The sequence below is a fragment of the Chaetura pelagica genome, unplaced genomic scaffold (assembly GCF_000747805.2).
Source record: "Chaetura pelagica isolate M959 unplaced genomic scaffold, ChaPel_1.0 scaffold275, whole genome shotgun sequence".
Taxonomy (NCBI): Eukaryota; Metazoa; Chordata; class Aves; order Apodiformes; family Apodidae; genus Chaetura; species Chaetura pelagica.
Window position 1 is genome coordinate 2,352,017 of NW_009953486.1, and position 20,505 is coordinate 2,372,521.

The 20,505-nt window shown below is 52.7% G+C and overlaps 1 protein-coding gene across 1 annotated transcript in view; it reads left to right on the forward strand.

Annotated features, from left to right (window-relative positions):
- LAMA5 (laminin, alpha 5) overlaps positions 1–20,505 on the forward strand; it is an 86,180-nt gene that overhangs the window by 60,467 nt on the left and 5,208 nt on the right. Inside the window, exons 24-65 of the mRNA XM_009998736.1 lie at positions 1,646–1,788; positions 1,890–1,996; positions 2,724–2,877; positions 3,166–3,326; positions 3,878–3,986; positions 4,492–4,589; positions 4,984–5,185; positions 5,597–5,720; positions 5,905–6,044; positions 6,849–6,964; positions 7,184–7,395; positions 7,630–7,834; positions 8,044–8,188; positions 8,740–8,880; positions 9,253–9,414; positions 9,589–9,690; positions 9,776–9,859; positions 10,115–10,345; positions 10,888–11,001; positions 11,285–11,412; positions 11,604–11,684; positions 12,044–12,258; positions 12,820–12,920; positions 13,460–13,658; positions 13,914–14,057; positions 14,147–14,298; positions 14,375–14,485; positions 14,697–14,808; positions 15,343–15,513; positions 16,212–16,408; positions 16,504–16,620; positions 16,698–16,852; positions 17,083–17,224; positions 17,517–17,619; positions 17,704–17,817; positions 17,939–18,118; positions 18,507–18,649; positions 18,841–19,026; positions 19,113–19,249; positions 19,655–19,808; positions 19,950–20,083; positions 20,206–20,368. Of these exons, the coding sequence (XP_009997038.1) occupies positions 1,646–1,788; positions 1,890–1,996; positions 2,724–2,877; positions 3,166–3,326; positions 3,878–3,986; positions 4,492–4,589; positions 4,984–5,185; positions 5,597–5,720; positions 5,905–6,044; positions 6,849–6,964; positions 7,184–7,395; positions 7,630–7,834; positions 8,044–8,188; positions 8,740–8,880; positions 9,253–9,414; positions 9,589–9,690; positions 9,776–9,859; positions 10,115–10,345; positions 10,888–11,001; positions 11,285–11,412; positions 11,604–11,684; positions 12,044–12,258; positions 12,820–12,920; positions 13,460–13,658; positions 13,914–14,057; positions 14,147–14,298; positions 14,375–14,485; positions 14,697–14,808; positions 15,343–15,513; positions 16,212–16,408; positions 16,504–16,620; positions 16,698–16,852; positions 17,083–17,224; positions 17,517–17,619; positions 17,704–17,817; positions 17,939–18,118; positions 18,507–18,649; positions 18,841–19,026; positions 19,113–19,249; positions 19,655–19,808; positions 19,950–20,083; positions 20,206–20,368 (6,089 nt within the window). The remainder of the gene's footprint in view (positions 1–1,645; positions 1,789–1,889; positions 1,997–2,723; positions 2,878–3,165; positions 3,327–3,877; positions 3,987–4,491; positions 4,590–4,983; positions 5,186–5,596; positions 5,721–5,904; positions 6,045–6,848; positions 6,965–7,183; positions 7,396–7,629; positions 7,835–8,043; positions 8,189–8,739; positions 8,881–9,252; positions 9,415–9,588; positions 9,691–9,775; positions 9,860–10,114; positions 10,346–10,887; positions 11,002–11,284; positions 11,413–11,603; positions 11,685–12,043; positions 12,259–12,819; positions 12,921–13,459; positions 13,659–13,913; positions 14,058–14,146; positions 14,299–14,374; positions 14,486–14,696; positions 14,809–15,342; positions 15,514–16,211; positions 16,409–16,503; positions 16,621–16,697; positions 16,853–17,082; positions 17,225–17,516; positions 17,620–17,703; positions 17,818–17,938; positions 18,119–18,506; positions 18,650–18,840; positions 19,027–19,112; positions 19,250–19,654; positions 19,809–19,949; positions 20,084–20,205; positions 20,369–20,505) is intronic.

Sequence of the window (20,505 nt, forward strand, 5' to 3'; positions counted from 1 at the left end):
GGCTGTCAACACCAGCTACTTAATTTATCAGTTTGTGAAGTTCTCTCCCCTGTCTTGAATTGACAGAGAAGGTGTTTTGCCTTTGATATGATATGCACAGTTTGAAATGCCAAGATGATGTTTTCCTACCTTTTATTTAAGGGGAAAAATGGCTGGTTATTTTTTTGACCAGTCATATTACACAGCAGAAAGACAAGAGAAGCATGAGCCATGCTCATGCTTTAGGATCCACAGGTCAGGAAGTACTTAATCTGTCCTATCCAGCAGCAGAGCTCATTTGCCTTATAACGTGCTTCCCTTCTTGCTCAGAAGAAGCTTTTGATTTTTCTAGAGCTGAAGACAAGCTGCCAGCAGTGGGATCTAGGAGACCAGCTTTCTTGATAGGCCAAATAGGCCTCAGAAATGCTGAGCCACCTTCTGCCCAGATGGAATGGGCTTCACATGGTAAAGGACAAGCATCCTGGAAAGAAGATTAAGTTGCAAGATGTGGCTTTCAAAAAGAGAAGCCTTTTCCAAGTATATGCTCTGCACATTGGTTTTTCCCATCCCACCTCCAGCAGCTAAGCCATCTCGGTTTGAGTTGTGCATCATCTCAAAGGGATGTGAAACTCCAGCTTGTCAAGAAATCTACCCCATTGGCTGTTCAGGGAAAGCTTCTTCATTCCTTGCATCCTCACCTCTGCTTCCCATCTGAAAAAGCGAGGGCTCAGCCCCAGCCGGTGCCAGGCACACAGCAGAGCTAGCACACATGGGAAGGGGCTGACCCATCCAGCAGTAGCACAGGCCCTTGCTTCAGCTTCTGGCCCTCTGCATTATGCCTTGATGTCCATGAACTGCACAAGATAATCGGTGTGCCACATTCCCCACTTCCTTCTTCATCTCATGTGCTCACCGTGCAGCTGTACAGGGTGAATCCCACTCCCCCGTGCTCTTCAGAACACTGCTGAGACTGCTGGACAGGTGGACAGTCTGCTTCTAGGTGCTGTATCATGATGGCATCCAAAGTTAATAAATTCAAAGGTTATGGGACTGTGTCAGTGAAGCCAAGGAGCTGCTCAAGAGCAGGAGGATCAGGCCTTAAAACTGTTCTGTCTTGTCAGTTAAAATTAATGTATAAACCTCAGGTGCAAAGTCTGTGGCTGGCAAAAAAAAAACACAACACAAGAGCATGGCTTGGGGTTCTGAGAGTTTGCCAGAAGACAGGTATCTCACCTGTGCAGCTGGGGTTTGAATATCCCTAAGGAAGGAACATATCTGGGCAATTATTTTCGTCTGTCTCAGGATAAATTCTTCACAGATTAGTTTCTTCCTTCTCTAGCTGGCAAAATGTTCCTTGGTGTGCATGGAGTACTGCTTTGCAGACCAGGGATGCAGAGCACACTGTGAGAGCTGTGGATTAGCATTAAGGATTGTAGTGATTTATTATTTTTTTTTCTTCCTTTAAGCTTGAGCAGATTCAGAGTGGATGTCTCTGTTACAGGACAGTTTTGGGCTGGTGGTGCATCTGCTACAGCACCGCCAAGAGAGCAGAAGCCTGGGACTCCCTGCTGCACTCCAGAGCTGCTTCCCTGAGTGTAGCCTCCTGTTTGCAGCCCCAGGGTTTCCATCCCACTCCTTTCACAGCCTCTCGTCCCTCCCACTCCAGGTACAGAGCAGACCAAGCAGATTGTCTTTGCTCCCAGCACGGAGCCAGCCTTTGTCACCGTCCCTCAGAACAGCTTTGGGGAGCCCTTCGTACTCAACCCCAACACCTGGTCTCTGGTTGTTGAAGCAGAGGGTGTGCTGCTGGTAAGGACCAGCCCCTATGCTCCATCCACCACAGGGGGCTTCAGCAGCTCCCTGGGGGCAGGTGTCCCAAACATAACCAACTCTCCCATCTCTCCTCCTAGGACTATGTGGTTTTGCTACCTAGCTCATACTATGAAGCTCCAATACTGCAGCTAAAGGTCACGGAGCCATGTACCTACCAGCCAGCCCCAGAACAAGCCACCCAGAAGTAAGGATCTCTGTATCTTTGTGCTGTGTGGGACCTACTCAGCTCCTTTTGGCCTGGGGTTAAGAAGTATATACAGTTCACACTCTGTGAGGGCCTGGATGCAATAAAACGGCTTAGTGGGAGCATGGCTGATAAAGACAGCTGACCTGTGCTGTCCCAGAAAGTCAATGCATAGGTCTCCTCATCCATTTCACAGGCAGCCTGTGTGTTCTAATGGACCCTGAAGAGCCAAATCACCTAGTAGGACCATAGCTCTCTCCTCTGCTAGGCTGGGTTCCCAGTGTTGGGTTGTATGTCAGTCAACAGCCCTGGAAAATGACTACAATGAGTTGGGTCTTGCTGCAGTATTTAAAATGTATGGGCAGAGTCTGGTAGTGCTTAGAACATCTCAGTGCATCAGCTTGCTCTGCCCAGGATCTCTCTGTCCATCTTGGCAGAAAGGCTAGTTGAGGTCTGGACACTAGTTGTCCTTTCCATTATAGCAATGGTCCCCAGGATAAAGCATATTACAAGGGGAGAAGCTTTTTGTTGTTACTGCCATCCTGGATCCTATGATACCCCATCTTTTACTCCACACAAACCAGAGATGTTCCTTTGGGCAGTGGAGCCTTCATGTTGGACCAAAGCCTTTTGCAGGTCTTGCTGAGATCAGGCTGCATGGGTGGTCTTGATTCTTAAATCATGATGTAACAACCATACTTTGCAATATTTTTCTTACTGTTTTCAGCTGCCTCTTGTATAAGTACCTGTCTGTGGATGGCTTCCCTGCTGTGCCAGGGGTGGATGCAGTGTGCAGGCTGGACAACCGGTTACCCAGAGTGTGTCCCACAGAGCAGCTCACCCCCTCCCACCCCCGGATGGCGACGTGCAGTGGCCGGGATGTGAGTGACACTTCTGTTTCATCCCCTTGTGGGCACTGTGCACTCATCCCTCTGCTCCCACCCTCTGCTGCTTTACATAGAGCTGGGCAGGTGCCCAGAATGGCTCTTCACCCATGTGCCCACTGCTGTTCCCCCCTCAGTCTCTCTGCTGAGTGCTTGCCACATGTGGCACGTCCTAAGAGGTGCTTCAGTGTCCCTGAGGCTGGTTTGTAGCACAGGCATCCTGCACATGCTCACTATGGGGAGTGGGAGAGGAGACCCCTGCTCAGTCATCTCTCTCTCCTCCAGGTGGAAGTCCAGCTCTCCCTGCCTATTCCCCAGCCTGGGAAATACGTGCTGGTGGTGGAATATGCCAACACTAACACCTTGCAGATGGTGGGCATTGCTGTGAGCTCGCCACACCTAGCCATGCAGCAGGGCACATTCCTCTTCTACCCGTGTGTCTACAGGTATGGTCAGCTCTGAAACAGAGAAAGGGTTCAGTTCTCCTCCAATATGGCAAGGACAGGCCCCCCAGCTGAGCTTTTTCTGCTTAATCACATGAGCAGAGCAGTGTCTCAACGTTGTATGTCTCAGCTGTGTATGTCTAAGCTCATTCTAGCTGGACGTGGATTTTAGTGACTGTTCATCCCTGGCACACTGCCCATGCCAAACTAGTCTTCTGCCAGGAGACATTGTGTTGCTCCTGTTTACAGCTGGGAATGCTGGTAGGGGTCCCAGTTTAGGGAATGGCCTATGGGCAGGTTTGTTGGAGCTGCCAGTGAAGCTCAAACCCTGTCCCTTGCTGTAAAAGTGTCTGACTTCAGACTGCAACCTTTGTGACAGGAAACAAATGTCTGGGGTGTCCTTGGGAAACTTCACTCTTGTGACTTGCCAGAAAAGGCATCAAATGATTTACAGGGATTTTGTATAAATACCTTCAGGACATATAGCTGGCAAGACTAGAAATAGGTCATGACCATGCTCAAGGCTGGCTTCAAAATCTGTGGTTTTTTTCCAGTTTCCTTTGCCGAGGGATTGCTGTGGATTCCCAGAGCCGAATGGCAACTTTTGAACTTACCTCAGAGGCCACCATTCAGTTCAGCTCTGATATGGCAGACTTCTTCCTGGTAAGGCTTCCCGTGAGGAAAGTTCTGTCAGCAGGTTGCAAGGAGAAGAGGCAGGAATTGTACCCAATCTGTAGAAGGGTTTCCTACTCCTGTTTGGACTCAATACTAGATCTTAGTCTGTGTCATGAGGAATCCAAGGTGACAGAATTGGTCAGTGGTGTGTTTTGAAGTAGATCACAGGACTGGGATTTGGGAGAAGATGGGGAGAAGCAGCTGCTCTTTGCAGAGGGAGCTCTGCAGCAGTGTGGCAGTGCAAGACATTTTACATGCAAGACATTCAGAGTTTCACAGTAGCTTAGCCAGGGATGGAAGATTCTTATCAATATCTGGAGCTCCTAAGTACCTTAGGGCTTGTGCCAAGGAAGAGGCCTCAGTCAACAGAAGTGTGACCTATCATGCAATAGCTGAAGTGTCTGATGAGGAGGTGCTTAGTGTGGTCAGCTGGTAGACACAAAACTACTGCAGGCTGCCAGGTAACGAGGTGTCTCTCTTTCATGTGTGGCAGCACAAAGTGTACCTCATACCTGCTGCACAGTTCACCATGGAGTTCATTGAGCCGAAGGTGCATTGCATCAGCGTCCATGGCACGTTCTCATCCAACAGGTAAGAGTCTCGTGTCCTTCAGGTTTTTTAGAACGAGCATTGCTGTTCCAAAAGCATTTGCTTCCCCTGCTTCCTTGAGGTTTGAGGCCTGCTGCAGTAGACACTCAATTGCCATCCTGGATGGGCTTGCCTTTGCTTGCTCACATACAGCAAGAGAAACTCACTGTATCTGCTGCTTTGAATCAGTACATGCACAGGAATTAGCCTGTGCAAAGTTCCTGTTCTTCCCACTGAGCCCATGTCCCAGAGGCCGTGGTAGAAAGCTCTCCATCAGCAGATGTGCTTCATAATCTACCAGGTGTTGCTACAATGAGTGCTGCTGCTGTCAGGACCCCAGAGCCTCTCCCTTTCCTTGTCAGAGATCCCTACATCCCATTTTCTCCTTGTTTTGCAGCAGCTCCTGTGTTCCCTCAAGGTTCATGAAGCTTTCTCAGTCGATCATTTTGGAGGGGGGGCAGGCTCTGCCCATTGCCCCTGATGTCCCCCTGGCTCAGACTGTTCATGTGGCTCTGTCTGGGGTCCCACTGGAGCCTGCACCTCGGCCTCCCACAGCGATGGACCCTGCTGCAGAGCTTATCCTCCTGCAGCCACAGCAGGTAGGGGCATGGGTGTGAGCTGGGCTGGTTTGCTGGTGCTGTGACACTGAACAGCTGAGGCAGGGAGAAGTTTTTCTTCTCTATTGAGTAACTTAAGCAATTTAGTAATAAGCATTTTCAGAATTTAATTTGAACTTTAAACTTGTTGCTGAACCTGTAATTCCCACGGACTCACCTGTCTTAGCTCCATCCAAACCTGCTTGCTTCTCTGGGCTCCCAGGCAAAGCTTTGCAGGTGGCACTAGTAGAGAGGGGAGCATGGAGACATGAGGGATTGATTCACCAAAAGTCTCAAGTTCTGATAGTTGTGCAATAAAAGCACAAATTAATGCAAGAATAAAGAAATACCCCAGCTGTGAGCACAGGCATCTGATGTGGGGTTTTGTCTCCTTGTCCTCCTGTTTTGGGCCAGGCTGTTGTGTTTAACAGCCAGATCCAGACCCTGGGACGCTACGCCTTCATCCTGCACTACTACCAGCCCAACCATCCCACCTTCCCCGTGGAAGTGTTGATCAACGGCGGGCGCATCTGGCAAGGTGAGAAGAGTGGGGAACTAGGGGAGGCTGCTAGCAGGCAGAAGCCTAGGAAAGGTTTTGGTGCCGGTGGATAACTGTGGGTTCTCTGAGGAGTGCAAGCATGAAGCGAGACAAGATTTATCTGGGAGGGTATGAGGGGGACTGCAAAGGGAATGTGGGACCAGTAGGTTTGTTGTCTTTTCAGGTCAGACCAATGCTGCTTTCTGCCCACATGGCTACGGGTGCCGGAGCCTGGTGGTTTCAGAGGACCAGATTATCCTGGATGTTACCGATAATGACCTGACTGTGGTTGTTCGAGTGCCAGAGGGCAAGCAGCTGTGGCTGGTAAGCATCTCTCCAGGGAGCTCCTGGGGCATGCTGAACCAGGCTCCAGCCACATAGATCCAGCAGGGCTGCTGTTTGCCCTTGGGGATTTTCGTCACTGTGTGACTGCAGGAACGTTTTCCAATGTCACTGAGTTTATGAACTGCCCTAGAAAGATGCAATCTCCAACCTTAGTGGTTTAGAATTGAGACCAGGATTCACAGAGGCAGGGTCTGTGTATGATAGTTTATCTTCACTGTGTGGTTTTAATCCCAAAGCCAGGCAGATATGGAAGCTGTTGCTTTGCATATATAGCTTCTGATAATCCAGTATAAGCCTTATTCCTATTCCAGTAATATTTTACACCTCCATAGCATTGTGTGTCCAGGCAGCTCTCATCCTGGGAACAGGTAGCCCTTGTTATGCTCAGGCAACTGGACTAGAAGATTGACAAAAATGTGGATAAATGGCTGAAATACAGAATTGGAACCCAGGTCTAGGGGTTTGAGGTGATGGTGACTTCCTGCCTGTGTGCTGAAGCACAGCCTGGGCTGCCCTTTTTGGGGTATTCTGCCTTTTTTAACTCTAGTGAATTTAGAACATGCCTCACTTGGAGCATTAGAGTAGATGGACCCTGATGTAGAGACCTCAATGTAGAGGTGACTCCTGGTCTTTCCAGTTCTCAGGCACTTTGTGTGTTACATTCTGTCCCAGCAAGGCATGAGCTGATAAGAAGTTAAAGGTGCATTTTGAGTGAGCTCATTTTGGACTATTGTCTGACTCAGCAAAGGAGCCTGGCTCACCTATCTTAACCTTGCTTTCCAGGATTACATCCTCGTGGTGCCTGAGGACAGCTACAACTCTCAGTACCTGCAGGAGGAACCCTTGGACAAGTCCTATGACTTCATCAGCAGCTGCGGCATCAACAGCTTCTACATCAAGTAAGACCCTTGCTTTGGCAGGCTGCTCTGGGAACAAAAACCTGTTCCCATCATGTGTGGCATGGGAAGGACCTGCTTAAGGTTTTGGGGAATCTCAGTGTCACAGCCTCTCCCACTAATTCTCTACCCATCGCTGTAGGAGATGCTGTTAGATTTTGGGGTGGAGGTGGGTGCTGTTGGGGTGTGCAGCAAGGTGACTCCTCCTGCCTTGTCCCGCAGCCCCAGCACGTCGTCGAGGTTCTGCCGTGACTCTGCCATCTCTCTCTCCCTGTTCTACAACAACGGGGCTCAGCCCTGCCGGTGCCACCCGGCGGGGGCGCGGGGCAGCCAGTGCGAGCCCTTCGGCGGGCAGTGCCCCTGCAAGCCCAACGTCATCGGCCGCGAGTGCTCCCGCTGTGCCACCGGCTACTGGGGCTTCCCCAACTGCAGGCGTGAGTTGTCCCACCTCCCACTCTCCTTCCCCAGCACCTGCTGCTTTGCTTCTTACAGGGCTGAGGCTGATCTGGAAAACAGATGCGTTTTCCAGCCCTGTTAATGGTTCCACCTGCATGAAAACAGCCCGGCTGCCTGCAGAGCAGTTGAGCTCTACATCCATTGCCTCCTGCTCTCCATGGGCTGCCTGGGCCTCCCTCCCCCAAACACAGCCCCTTTTCTGCCCCTTTCAGCCTGCGACTGCGGGACGCGTCTCTGTGATGAAATGACAGGGCAGTGCATCTGCCCCCCACACACCCTGAGGCCAGAGTGTGTTGTCTGCGAGCCCCAGACCTTCGGTTGCCACCCCCTGCTTGGCTGTGAGGACTGCAACTGCTCCCGGCCCGGAGTGCAGGAGCTGACGGAGCCAGGCTGCGACTTGGACAGTGGGCAGTGCAGGTGAGGAAGCCCTGGACACCTCTGGCAGCATCCCTGGTCCCTGCTGGAGTGATGGGATAGGTTGGCAGGCTGCAGGGAGGCAGTGAGCAGGTTGGGGAAATCCTCATCACCATTGTGTCAGCGTGGTGAAGCCCGGAACGTCCAGCTGCTCCCAGCGCAGCAGCGCAAGGCAGAGGTTTCTGATGCTGCTGCTCTTGTGTCCCACCCAGGTGCAAGCCCAATGTCATCGGGCGACAGTGTGACCTCTGTGCCCCTGGCTACTACCACTACCCCAACTGCCGGCGGTGTGACTGCCACCAGGCTGGCACCGAAGCGAGCGTCTGTGACCCAGTCACGGGGCAGTGTCACTGCAAGGTCAGTCCTTTGGTGCTTTCACAAGGTGCCTTTTTCCTCAGGATGACTGTCGTCCTCTGGCTGTGGGTGTCTGGTGTGCCAGGGAGGGAGCAGGGCTGGAGAAGGAGGGTACCTGTGTGCCTGAGCTGCAGCCGGCCTGCTCCGTGTGGTGGTGGGTTCAGAGCACCCTGAAAGGCTCCTGCCTGTGAGCCCATGAAGTCTTACTCTTCGGGCTGTTACTGGGGAGATGGGCAGTCTGTGTCCAGCCTCGTGCCAGAGTCCACTGCAGGTAAAGCTGTCAGGCTTGTTGACTCCTTCTGCTTCTGTATGACAGCAGAGTAACTCAGGCTGCTGCTGAGCTGCCTGCTCCAGGCCCTCTGCAGGGCTCACAAGTGTTCCTCCAGGTGAATGTCATGTTCGAGGGGTGGTGTGCATGCACATGTGTTCAGGGACTGCTTAGTCATCTTTCAGCATCTCAGCAATGTGCTTTGATCACTTGTACAGTTGTCTCTGTCCTCCCCCAAGGCCTCATGAGAAGCTGCTGACACTATTGACCTTTCCTTGTCTTTCAGGAAAATGTGGAGGGCCCAAGGTGTGACCAGTGCCGCTTGGGGACATTTTCTTTGGAGGCCAGCAACCCCAAGGGCTGCACCAAGTGTTTCTGCTTTGGTGCCACCGACCGCTGCCGCAGTGCTGAGAAGCATCGAGCTGAGGTGAGAGGGGCTGGGGCCCACCAGAGCCTGCAGTTCAGTTGTGTTCCCACCTGCCTGGCTCCCTGGGATCCTCAGGTCTCTGTCCTGCATTAATCCTACCCCTCTGGATGATATGCTGTGAGGAGCACACCTTTGTCTCCCTGTGCCTGTCTCCCAGTTTCAGCCCCTTTTCCTGGTCTTTGGGGTCTCAGGGTGGAATGACATGTGGGGACTGTACCAGGTGGGAGGTAGGGGTGGTGCTCAGCTTTCCAGTGGCTTCTCCAGGATGCACATGAGGTTGTGAGCCTGTTATCATCCTTTTTGCTGGGACTTGCATTCTGGACCATCTACACCCAAATACTTTCTGTAGCTCTGGTTGCTCTTCCCCTGCAGTTTGTTGACATGAGCGGGTGGCTCTTGTTGAGCAGTGACCGCCAGGAAGTGCCAACGACTCTGAACCTGCGGGAGCAGCTCCTCCATGCTGATCTCAAGAACCTCCCAGATGCCTACCAGGAGCTCTACTGGGTTGCACCCAGCTCCTACCTCGGGGACCGGGTAAGAGCACAGTGGCAGCTGGACCAGCAGTCATGCACGTCCCAGACTGCACCGGCACATATGCCAGCAGCTTGACATGCAGGCATCTCTCACTCTCAAGCTGAACGTGGACAGCTCTGAACCATCTCAGTGGTGTGGACTTGCAGCAACACATGCAGTTCATCTCTCTCTTAGGTTTCCTCCTATGGTGGACACCTTCACTATGAGCTGCACTCCAACCCACGGAGGGGGGACGTGTTCATTCCCATGGAGTCCCGCCCAGATGTGATCCTGAAGGTGCAGCCTGTGAAATTCCCTAGGGCCCCCTGCTAATGCATGAGCAGGATGAGATGGTGACTGACACCTTTCTTGCTTTTCCCAGGGAAATCAGATGAACATCATGTTTCTGGAAGGCACCTACCCATCCCCAGGGGAGGCACATGAAGGCCACTTGCAGCTGGTGGAGGTCAGTTTGCACACAAGTGTGTACCAAGTTAAGTGCTCAGGTGCTATTGGCAGGACAAGACTAGCACATAGACAGGAGGGACAATTGCTTTGAGCTCAGTGTTTTAGGTGCTGCCTATTGCAGAACTGGCCATGAAGATCCAGGGCTATTTTACCTGTGCAAAGATAAGACATCCCAGCAGCAGGGAAAAGAAGGCTAGGCTTGGATGTTCAGGTGTCTGCTTCCTTCCAGTAAGGTCAGGTCTTCTCCCACTAGGGCAACTTCAGGCACACAGAGACACACAACCCTGTGTCTAGAGAGGAGCTGATGATGGTGCTGGCAAACCTGGAGCAGCTGCAGATCCGGGCGCTCTTCTCCCCGCTCTCTTCATCCGTGTCCCTGCGCCGGGTGGTCCTGGAGATTGCAACAGATACAGCTACAGGCATCCGTGCCAGCAACGTGGAGCTCTGCTTCTGCCCAGCTAACTACCAGGGGGACTCCTGCCAGGTAAGGGGGAAAGCATGGGTGTGCTGCTCCAGGCAGAGGGGAGTCAAACAGTCACATTTGGGGTCTCAGCCATGAGGGGTGTGGGTGGCAGCTGTGGGGTTCAGGTGTTCGTGCAAAGCAGTGGTGCCAGAGTACCAGCTTCCAAGCCAGCCCCTGAGGGCTTCAGTTGAAATTAAAGCTCAGGTTGTGTGGGAGGAAAGAACAACATGTCCTAGGCTCCCTTCTCACCACAACACCTGGAAGATGTGTGTTAGCTGCATCTGCCCTCTTGGAAGAGGCTTGATGGAGAAATCATCCAGGTGGCACAGACCAAAATGAAGTGCATGCAGGACCTTGAAATGGGCCCTTCTGTCTGGCCAATTATCTCCTAATGACAAGGAGCAGGAAGGAGCTGCTCTGAAAGATCTTTGTTGTTGCTTTTGATCTCTTCTCTGTCAGTACAACTCTGTGGGAATTCTGTCATGGAAACTAAATCAGTCTCTTTGCTTTGCCTGAATGTATGGGGCTGTTTTTCAGATCTCCATCTCTTTCTCTGTCCTCAGGAATGTGCTCCAGGTTACTACAGGGACACCAAGGGGCTCTTTCTGGGAAAATGCATCCCATGTCATTGCAATGGCCACTCAGATCAGTGCCTGCCTGGCTCTGGGATATGCCTGGTAAGTGAAAAGTGAAGCAGTGTGGTATTTTGGAGTTATAAGGTCTGTAGCACACGCTTAAAAAGCTCTTCACATACTAACTGAGCTGGCAGGACTGTGCCTGAATTGGAGCATTAGCTGTATGTGCCTTTGTAGGGTAGGGTCCCACACAGGGTCAGTTCAGAGTTACAGTTCTGGGAAAGAAGAAGGACTGAAGCTTCTAGATACCTGGTTGGGAATTCTTTGTGCAACCCACCATTTCTTGCTGTGAGTGCTGAGCCCACGGCCTCCCTTTTCCCTGCAGAACTGCCAGCACAACACAGAGGGAGACCACTGTGAGCGATGCAAGGATGGCTACATGGGCAGCCACTCTGCTGAAGAACCCCTACAGTGTGTTGGATGCCCATGTCCTCTTTCAGTTGCCTCCAACAAGTAAGCATCCTCAGATAGGATTTGGCCTCGTTGTTTAACCACTGGGAACCATGCTGTGCCACATCAAGCCAGCCTTGTCCGTGGCCCCAAACCTTTTACCCAAGGCCCTAGCAGGCCACACTGAGTGTTCAGCTCCCCTGGAACCACGTCAGGGGTAACTGAACCTTCCTGTTCACACCTTGTCTTTTCAGTTTTGCCATTGGTTGTGTCCACAAGGGCTCCAACATGCAGTGCCTCTGCAAGCCTGGCTACGCTGGACCCAACTGTGAGCGGTAAGGGTCGTGCCTCCAGTGTTTCCTTCACTGGCTCTGCCCCCCCGTGTTTTTCTCTGCCAGGATTTCCTTTGATCCTTTTTAGCCTGAATATGCCCTATTTCTGTCTCCACTGCTGATACATTGTGTTACCGTGGGTGTATTACTTAATTGTGCTTTGCCTTGACTTGCAGTCAGTGATAAGGGCACGTTTCTGGGGTATCATGAGGCCAAGCACAAGGTGCTTGGAGATCCCTGAGGGCTGCAACAGTCGGATGCTCACGCTGTTACAATTGCTCAAGACTCAAGCATGGTGAAGGCATGAGCTGTGGGGATCCCCCCAGGGCCTGGCTGTGTTTTAACTCGCTGCATTTCCCCAGGTGTGCCCCAGGATACTACGGCAACCCCTTGGTGATCGGCAGCTCCTGCCAGCCCTGCGACTGCAGCGGGAACACGGATCCCAACATGCTGTTCAGCAGCTGTGACCCCCTGACAGGCGCCTGCACGGGGTGCATGCACCACACGGCCGGGCCGCGGTGCGAGCTCTGCAGCCCTGGCTACTACGGGGATGCAGTGGTAGCCAAGAACTGCACACGTGAGTGGGGCAGGAAGCGAGCACTGGGGAGGGGGGAGATGGACAGACCAACCGTGGTTGTTCAGCACCTCAGCCAGGCTGTGCATTGTCCTGGTGAGTCATGCACTTGGTTGCATACATTGCACCCTCTGTATGTGATAATATATAAAAAAACAAACACCCAACTCTAAAAACCTGCCCTCCAGCATCACAACTGTTAACATCCAATCCAGCCCCTAATGGGAGCTGCTAAACCACACACAGGCTGGAGCAATCTTGCCCTGAGCAGCTACTGCAGCAGTGGTGCTGGCACTGGCTGGGGAGCATGAGTTTGCACAGCCCACTCCCAGCACTGCTCATCTCCCTCTGAGTAGCAGCAGCAGCTCAAAAGTGGCATCTGCCCTGGGCAGGTGTCATAGGAATAAATTGTGAACAGGAGCAAATCCAAGAGGAGGGAGTGTTTCCATCTTCACTCTGACTGTGATAGATAAGGAAAAAATAGGATTCCCTGTCAGGAATAAGGTTTGTGAGTGCCTGAGCAATCTCCTTGGCATATTAACTGGGTGTATTTTTCCCTGGCAGAGTGCAACTGTTCACCTTGTGGGACAGAGTCCTGCCATCCACAAACTGGCCACTGCTTCTGCAAGACTGGAGTGACAGGCCAGCACTGTGACCGCTGCGAGGTGAGGGCCACCTGGATATTGGGAGACTGTCCTTGGCATGGGGATGAGGGGCAGTCCAGTATGTCATCCCCTGGTCTGTGAGCAGAGCAGTGCTGGCAGCCAGGTGCTTAAGACTGGATTAGCATGATTTGCCTGTGCATGGTGAGCCTGTTAAAGATCTGGCAGAAGGCGATGGGGGCAGCATCCAGCTGCAGCCTGGGCAGCCATGCAATGGCCTTCAGGAGACTGCAATAACCCCAGTTCCCTGCCTGCAGGCATTGCAGGGGAGGTTTGCAGTGCAGTGCTGTGGTGTGTTGTTGTTGCCATCACGGTTGGACTTGATGATCTTGAAAGTCTTTTCCAACCTTGTTGATTCTGTGATTCTGTCTCTGGGCTCTCGTGGCATCACCACATCTTTGCCGTGTTGTTGCAAGTTTTGCGGTGCTCAGAACACTCTTAGGAAGCAAGACAGGGGTCCCGCGTGGCCTCAGCCTGCCTTGGGAGGGAGGCACACATGCCCTCTCACTGAACAGGGCACCCACTGCTCTTGTTTTCCCTAGGAGGGGTATTATGGCTTCGAGGGATGCTCCGGCTGCCGGCGGTGTGACTGCGACGTGGGCGCTGTGGGGAGTGGCTGCCACGCGCAGAGCGGCCAGTGCAGCTGCCTGCCCGGCGTCAGCGGCGCGCGCTGCCAGCAGTGCGCCCCGGGCTACTGGGGCTTCAGCCAGAGAGGCTGCACGAGGGAGTCCTGCTTCCTGGGTGCTGGATCCCACACGTGGAGGAGCGGGAGAAGGCTTTGGTGGCACGTGTGTTGAGTTGTTAAAAGTGGAAAACAGCCGGCTGCTGAGTTCCTCTGCGTGTTGTTAGGTTGTGCAGGGAAACCCCCAGCCGTGGCATGGAGATAAGCAGGGGTGCAGTTGCACAGCTGCAATAAAACCACCCCTTCCCCTCCCTCCGGGGTGCCAACAGCAGCAAATGATGCCGTGGGCATTTTCCTGTTGTTAATCCTGGCAGAGTGTGAGTGCAGAGGGGGCTCCTGCGACCCGCGCACGGGGGAGTGCACCTGCTCCAACGGGCTGACAGGGAAGCAGTGTGATGTCTGCATGCACCAGTATGAGATCCCCGTGGCAAATGGTCCAGACAGCATGAGGTGTGAAGGTCTGTATCCTTATCTTATCCCCTGTCCTGGGGAAAGTGAGGGAAGCCCCAGAAAAGCACCCGTTGCTGACTGCTCCACTCCCTGGCAGTGTGTGACAGCTGTGTTCTGCTCCTGCTGGAGGACCTGCAGAGCATCGAGATGTCCTTCCCCTCCATTCGTAGCCAGCTGGTCAACCTCAACGCCAGCTCCATCGCCTGGGCTCGCCTCCATAGTCTCAACAGCACTATGGCTACCATCATGGTGTGTGAATGCCTTAACGTCACCTTCTGCCCATGTTTCATGGCCCACTGGTCTGATTTTGGCTCTTTTTTTCCAGAATCAGCTGCGTGAATACCTGAGAGCCAGGAGCAAGATCAGACAAAGGGCTGATGAGCTGGAAGATGAGAATGTGGACCTCACACAGGACCTCAATGCACTGCAGCACAAAGTAGGGTATTTCTCTGTCTTCCTTTGCCAGAGAGTGAGTCCATCCTTTTACCTAAAATGAGGGCTTTGAAAGCTGCGAGGAGCCATGGTTCAAGGACCTCAAAAGCTCCACATTCCCAAGCCTTATGTGCCTTTTGGGAAAATCCTTCCTGCTGACAGATCACATAAAACATGATCTCATACTTCAGCTAAGCCAGTGTTGTTTGTTGTAGATGACAATGACTCACAGAGAAGCAAACCGGATTGAGCAGCACATAAGAGATACTTACCAGAGAGGGGAGCAGCTCCTGCTAAATATCCAAAGCATTCAGAAAGGCATTACAGGTAGGTAAATAAATGTCTCTGCTTTGTGAGTTTTTCCTGCTGGGAATGTCATGCTCTTGCTTTCAAACAGCACTGGGTATGGCATCACTAAGAAAGAGCCGTGGAGAAAACAAGGGGAGATGCAAATGAAATGGAGATCCCTGCAGAATTGTGGCTGTTCAGGTAGACCAGGCTCAGTGTGAGTCTGTTTGGCTAAACACAATCTTTGACAAAAACACATTAAACTTGCACAAATGTTATTAAAATGCATCAAACTGAGGCAACCTACACTAGTGCTTCAGGAGAGATTTAGCAAAACAGGGAGGGACTCAATGTAGGAGAAGGGGAAAAGCCACAAATAACGCTTGGGATGTAGCATGTATTACTGTAACAGAGACAGAAACATGGGGCAGAACTTCTGGTGGTCTCCAGCAATTTGGGTTCCTGAGTACTGCTTGAGAGCTGGCTGCAGTTTGTTGAGGGTGAGGTAAGAAAGGAAGGATCTCAAGGACCTGAGTTGGTTAATGCTAACAGGGGATCTGGATTTCTTTGCAGACTTGTTGCAGCAGAAGGCCAGGTTTGGGGCAGCAAATGCCAGCACCACCTCCACTGAGGAGTTTCGGCAGAAGATGGCTGAGGTGGAAAGAATGCTGAGGGAGATGAAGGAGCGGAACCTGGGCAGCCAGGAGGAGCTGGCAAGTCGTGAGCACAAGGAGGCTCAGAAGTGTGAGTCTGACTCAGTGACATGGGACAGGGCTGCACAGATCCTGCTGGGTCTAGCTATTCCTCAAGGCCTGACTTGGAGCCCATGTGAACATGATATGTCATGGTCTGGTTTGGAGAGTGCTGTTACTACAACAGGCCATTCCCAAAAAGTTTTACTGTAGTTTGAGAGTCCCCTGTGATGCTCCATTTATGGCTCCTTCTCCCTAAGGTGAATCTTAGAGCAGATTGTACAAGCTGGGTAGTTCTCTTTGATGTCTGGAAATGACAATCCTTAGAACCAGGAGCTACCATTATTGTGTGTGCATCACATGTGGATGTGAACAAGTTTCTTCATGTTCACTGTCCTAGGGAAGGGGTCTAGACTAACAACCATCAGCTCACCACCCTCAGCAGTTCTGCCATCCTGAGGGCATCCCTTGCAGGAGCAAGGGCTTGGATTGTGCTCCGACATAAAGCTCCCCTGCATCACCAGGCACACTGGCACTGTAGGGAGCAATCCAGCACTTGTCAGTTGGGAGATAATTTTGGATGAGATCCTGTGCTATCCAGGCTGAAGGAGGGGCAGGGAAGATGATAATTTATGGCCTTGACACCTGGCAAGTGAGACCAGAACCAGGCTTTTCCACAGCCAAGTACAGAAGGAGCCTTTACCACAGGAGAATGAATTAGCCACAGGTTCTTATCCCCTCCATCCTCAGTGCTGCATCGGGTGAAGAGCGAGCTGCACGCCCGCTGGGAGTCCAACCAGGACCTGGTGAGCAGCATCCGGGAGCGGCTGGCACAGCACAGCTCCCAGCTGATGGACCTGCGCGATGCCCTCAACGAGGCTGTCAACAAAACCAGGCAGACAGAGGACTTGAACAGCCTGAACCGCAACAACCTGGAGGAGAGTCAGGTAGACCTTCACCAGGAGGTCCTGTACTACCATGCAGGGATAGGGGGGACTACCCCAACCCTGCCAATGTCTAACCCTGCCATCTGTGTGTCTAGCAAAAGAGCCAAGAACTCCAAAAGCAGCATGCACTGGTGCAAGAGACCCTGAAGATGGCCAAGGACTCCCTAGCTCAGGTCTCTGACTTCCTACAGAAGATGGAGAGTGCAAAGGAGGTGAGTGATGGAAGTACTTCAGCATGGGCAGCATGCAAGGAGATGGCAGCCCTCAGGAGGGATGCATGTCCTTGTAGGCATACGAGAAGCTGGCAGCCCTGCTGGATGGAGCAAAGCTGCCCCTGACTGAGCGTGTCAAGAAGTTCTCCCCAGCCAGCAGCAAGATCCCCATTGTGGAGCAGGCAGAGGAGCATGCCCGGCTCCTGGATGAGCTTGCAAGGAACCTGTCCAGGTGAGGCACTGGTCCTGACACTCAGTAGTCAGGCCATCTCCTACTGCAGTTGGGGATGGGAAACTGAAGCAACACACCATAACAGGGGAGCAGTGGAGTGCCATGTCCAAATCTTTATCCTGGAGAACATATTGTGATGAGGAGCTTAAAGGGATTTTTCTGGGGATTCATGGGCAAGAGCCCAGCCTGAGTAGTACCTGTGGACTTGATGGCTTCATCTTCCAACACAGCATTATCCAGGGCACAAACCAGGATGGCTTCATCCAGCGGGCGATTGATGCCTCCAACGCCTACGCCAGCATCATTGAAGCTGTGAAAAAAGCTGAGCGAGCAGCCCACGATGCTGATGAGGCAGCTGGGGAGGCTTTGATGGTAGGTGCTGTGGGGAGCCCTGAGAAGATGAGTGAAAGCCAAATTCCCTCTATAGTCCTCCAGCTTTTCTCACCCATATGCAAGGCTCTGCTGCCCCTTCCCTCTGAGACTTGAGCACTTTGCTCTGTGCCAGGAAGCAGAGCTTCTGCCATGGCTGGGGCCAGGCTCTGGGGGTTTGGGTCACCCCAGCACACCCCACTCCAGTTGTCTGAGCAAGCATTTTTGTGTGCAGTCAGGGCCAGAGACTGGAACTCCTCTTCACACTCCCAGGCAATGCACGTTTGTTTTACAGAATGTCATATCAGAAAATCTCGGGGCCATCTCTAAAGAGCTGAAGCAGAACAGCAGCAACCTGGAGGAGGCTGTGAGGAGAGAGCAGAGGAAACTCAATGGGGGTGAGAGAGGCTCCTTGCAGGGTGTGATGTCCTTCGGGTTGGACTGAAATCCAACACATCACATATGCATATATTTAATTGCAGCTATTAAAGGCACTCTGCAGACAGCAAAGGACAAGCTGGCTGACCTCCGCAGGAAGAAGGATCAGCTCCTGAGCCAGCTCAAATCTGTGCAGGACATGCTGGGCAGGGACCAAGGTTTGTCCCAGGATAGCTAGACTTGGTTCTCCCTGCTCCCTTCCTCAGGCTCAGGCTGTGACCCAAGGGTGCTTGCTCCTCAATCCTGGACATCCCAGAGATATTTCTCCTTTCTTTCCAGAGGACACAAAAGAGATGATCCAGAATGCCAAAGCAGCAGCTGCTGAGGCCAACGAAACAGCTGCAAGAGTGGAAGATACACTGAGCTCCATGAAGAAGAACCTGGATGAGTGGAAAGAGCAGTATGGAGACCTTCGAAATGAAGACCTGAACCAGGCAGTCCAGGATGCCAGGAAATCTGGTGAGTGCTGGGCTACCAAGGCTGAGTCTGGCATGAGCCAGTGCATGGAGAGATGTCCCCAGAGAGCTCTGTGTTTTTGGAAGCTGTGCTTGGCAGCTCCAGATCAAGAGCAGAGGCAGGCAGGAGCCAGTACAGGGTGCTTTAAGTCTTGTCCCTTTATTCTTTTCCTCTCCCTGCAGCATCTGTGCCACCTGTACTTTTACTGCAGGACATTGCATGTACTAGAGCACATTCACAACCCCTCATCAAGGCTGCTGGATTTAGGAGATCATTCTGTGACTCTGCTCCCAGCTGCCACTGCTTTGACTTGCATGTCACAAAACTGCCTGAGCTTTACATCTCCCTTCCACACTAACCTTCAAAACCCCTGACTCCTCTCCAACCCCAGTGTCCAGCCTGGAAAGCACCATCCCACTGCTGCTGGAGAAGCTGAGCAACCTGGAGAACAGGAGGAACAAGAATGCCACCGTGTCAGAGAACATCGTGCGGATCCGGCAGCTCATCACACAGGCGAGGAACGCTGCCAGCAAGGTAGGGAGTGGGCAAGGGGGCAGGGCCTTACCTCTGGGTGGTATGCAAATGGAAAGAAAGGGTATCTAGAAGAGTGCTGGGGCCACCAGGCAGGGTCCTTTTCTCACTGGAAGACTCCAGAGAGAATGGTTTGGTGGAGCTGGCAATGACAAAGAGAGGCAGCAACAGTAAGTGGGTTTCTTTCCCTCCAGGTGAAAGTCCCCATGAAGTTCAATGGCAGCACAGGTGTGCAGGTCCGGATGCCCAGTAACCTTCAGGATTTGGCAGCCTATACATCCCTCAAATTCTACATCCAAAACCCCGAGCCCAGGAGCCGGCAGCGGCGGCAGGACGGGGCAGAGGAGGGGCGGTTTGTGTTGTACCTGGGCAGCCAGGAGGTGAGACAGGGCCATTGCAGGCCTGGGAGTGCTGGGGAGAGCATCACTTGGTGACAACGTCTAGCTCTGTCTCTCCTGGTGTCCAGGCCACTGGAGACTACCTGGGCATTGTGCTCAAGGACCACAAAGTTCAGTGGGTCTACAAACTGGGCAATGAGGAGCCAGCCTCTCTCACCGTCGACGAGGATATTGGAGAACAGTTTGCTACCATCAGCATCAACAGGTAGGAGACTGATGGGACACTTCCCAAGGAAGTTCTGCAGAAGGCTGTCCTTGCAGTAGGTGCAGGCAGTGCTAAGCCCAAGCCCAGACAGACCCTGAGCTTGCAGAACTGCTTTGGATCCATCATCCAGTCATCCTGAAATGATCAAAACTAGCAGGGAGAGGGTGTCTTACCAATGTTTCTGCAGGAGAGGAAGGATGAAGCTTATCATGGAGGGGTCCATTCAGCCTTGTAGCAGTGCTGATAACATGAGCACTGACTCCTTTCAATGCACTGCTACTGTCCCCAGTGGGAGGTGCACCCCTTTTTAGTAAGGCTGTGTGGGGAGGCCCTTTGCTCAGGGAGGGCAGGGTTTGCTCCTCTTTGAGGGTCTTATTGTGTCTTGACCATCCCTCCCTGCTGCAGGATCCTGCAGTATGGGCACATGTCAGTGATCGTGGAGAGGCAGACGGTGCACGAGACCAAGGGAGAGAGTGTGGCCAAGGGGGAGCAGGGGCTGCTCAACCTCGACCCACGCAATGTTGTCTTCTACGTGGGTGGCTACCCTTCCAGCTTCACGGTGAGACAGGCAACAAGGAGGGGGGCTTGGTATTCTAGGAGGTATCAGTGATACCTTTGGAGCTTCTTGTGGGGGGAAAACCCTTCATTCCATGGGAAAACCAGGATCAAAGTTGCCCAAACTCCTTGGTTTCATTCCCAGCCTCCTCCCACTTTGCGCTACCCCAACTACCGCGGGTGCCTGGAGCTGGACACCCTGAACGAGGAGGTGGTGAGTCTCTACAACTTCCAACACAACTTCCAGGTGGACACAACTGCTGAGAAGCCCTGTGCAAGGTAGGCCACTGTGCAGCTCAGAGGCAGCTCTGGTCCACGGTGCTTACCCTGACTCCTGGCCACCCCAGAGCATGACAGTTGGCTTTGGAGTGATGCCTTGGGCATGTTCTTGCATGGCTCAGGTCCAAGTCCACAGGAGACCCCTGGCTGACTGACGGCTCCTACTTTGATGGCACCGGTTACGCAGAGATCAAGTTTGAGAGCCAATATGGCACAACCAAGCGCTTCGAGCAGGAGATCCGGGTGGTCTCCTACAACGGCATCCTCTTCTTCCTGGAGAATCAGGCAGGTGCCTGCTCCCCTAGGGAGCCTTCACCCCTCAGCCAGTGGGCTAGGACAATCCCAGCCCCGTTTGCAGGCATTCCCAGTTCAGGATCCCCTGGGGAGAAAAGTGCTTTGGAGATGGCAGTGCTACTTGGAGC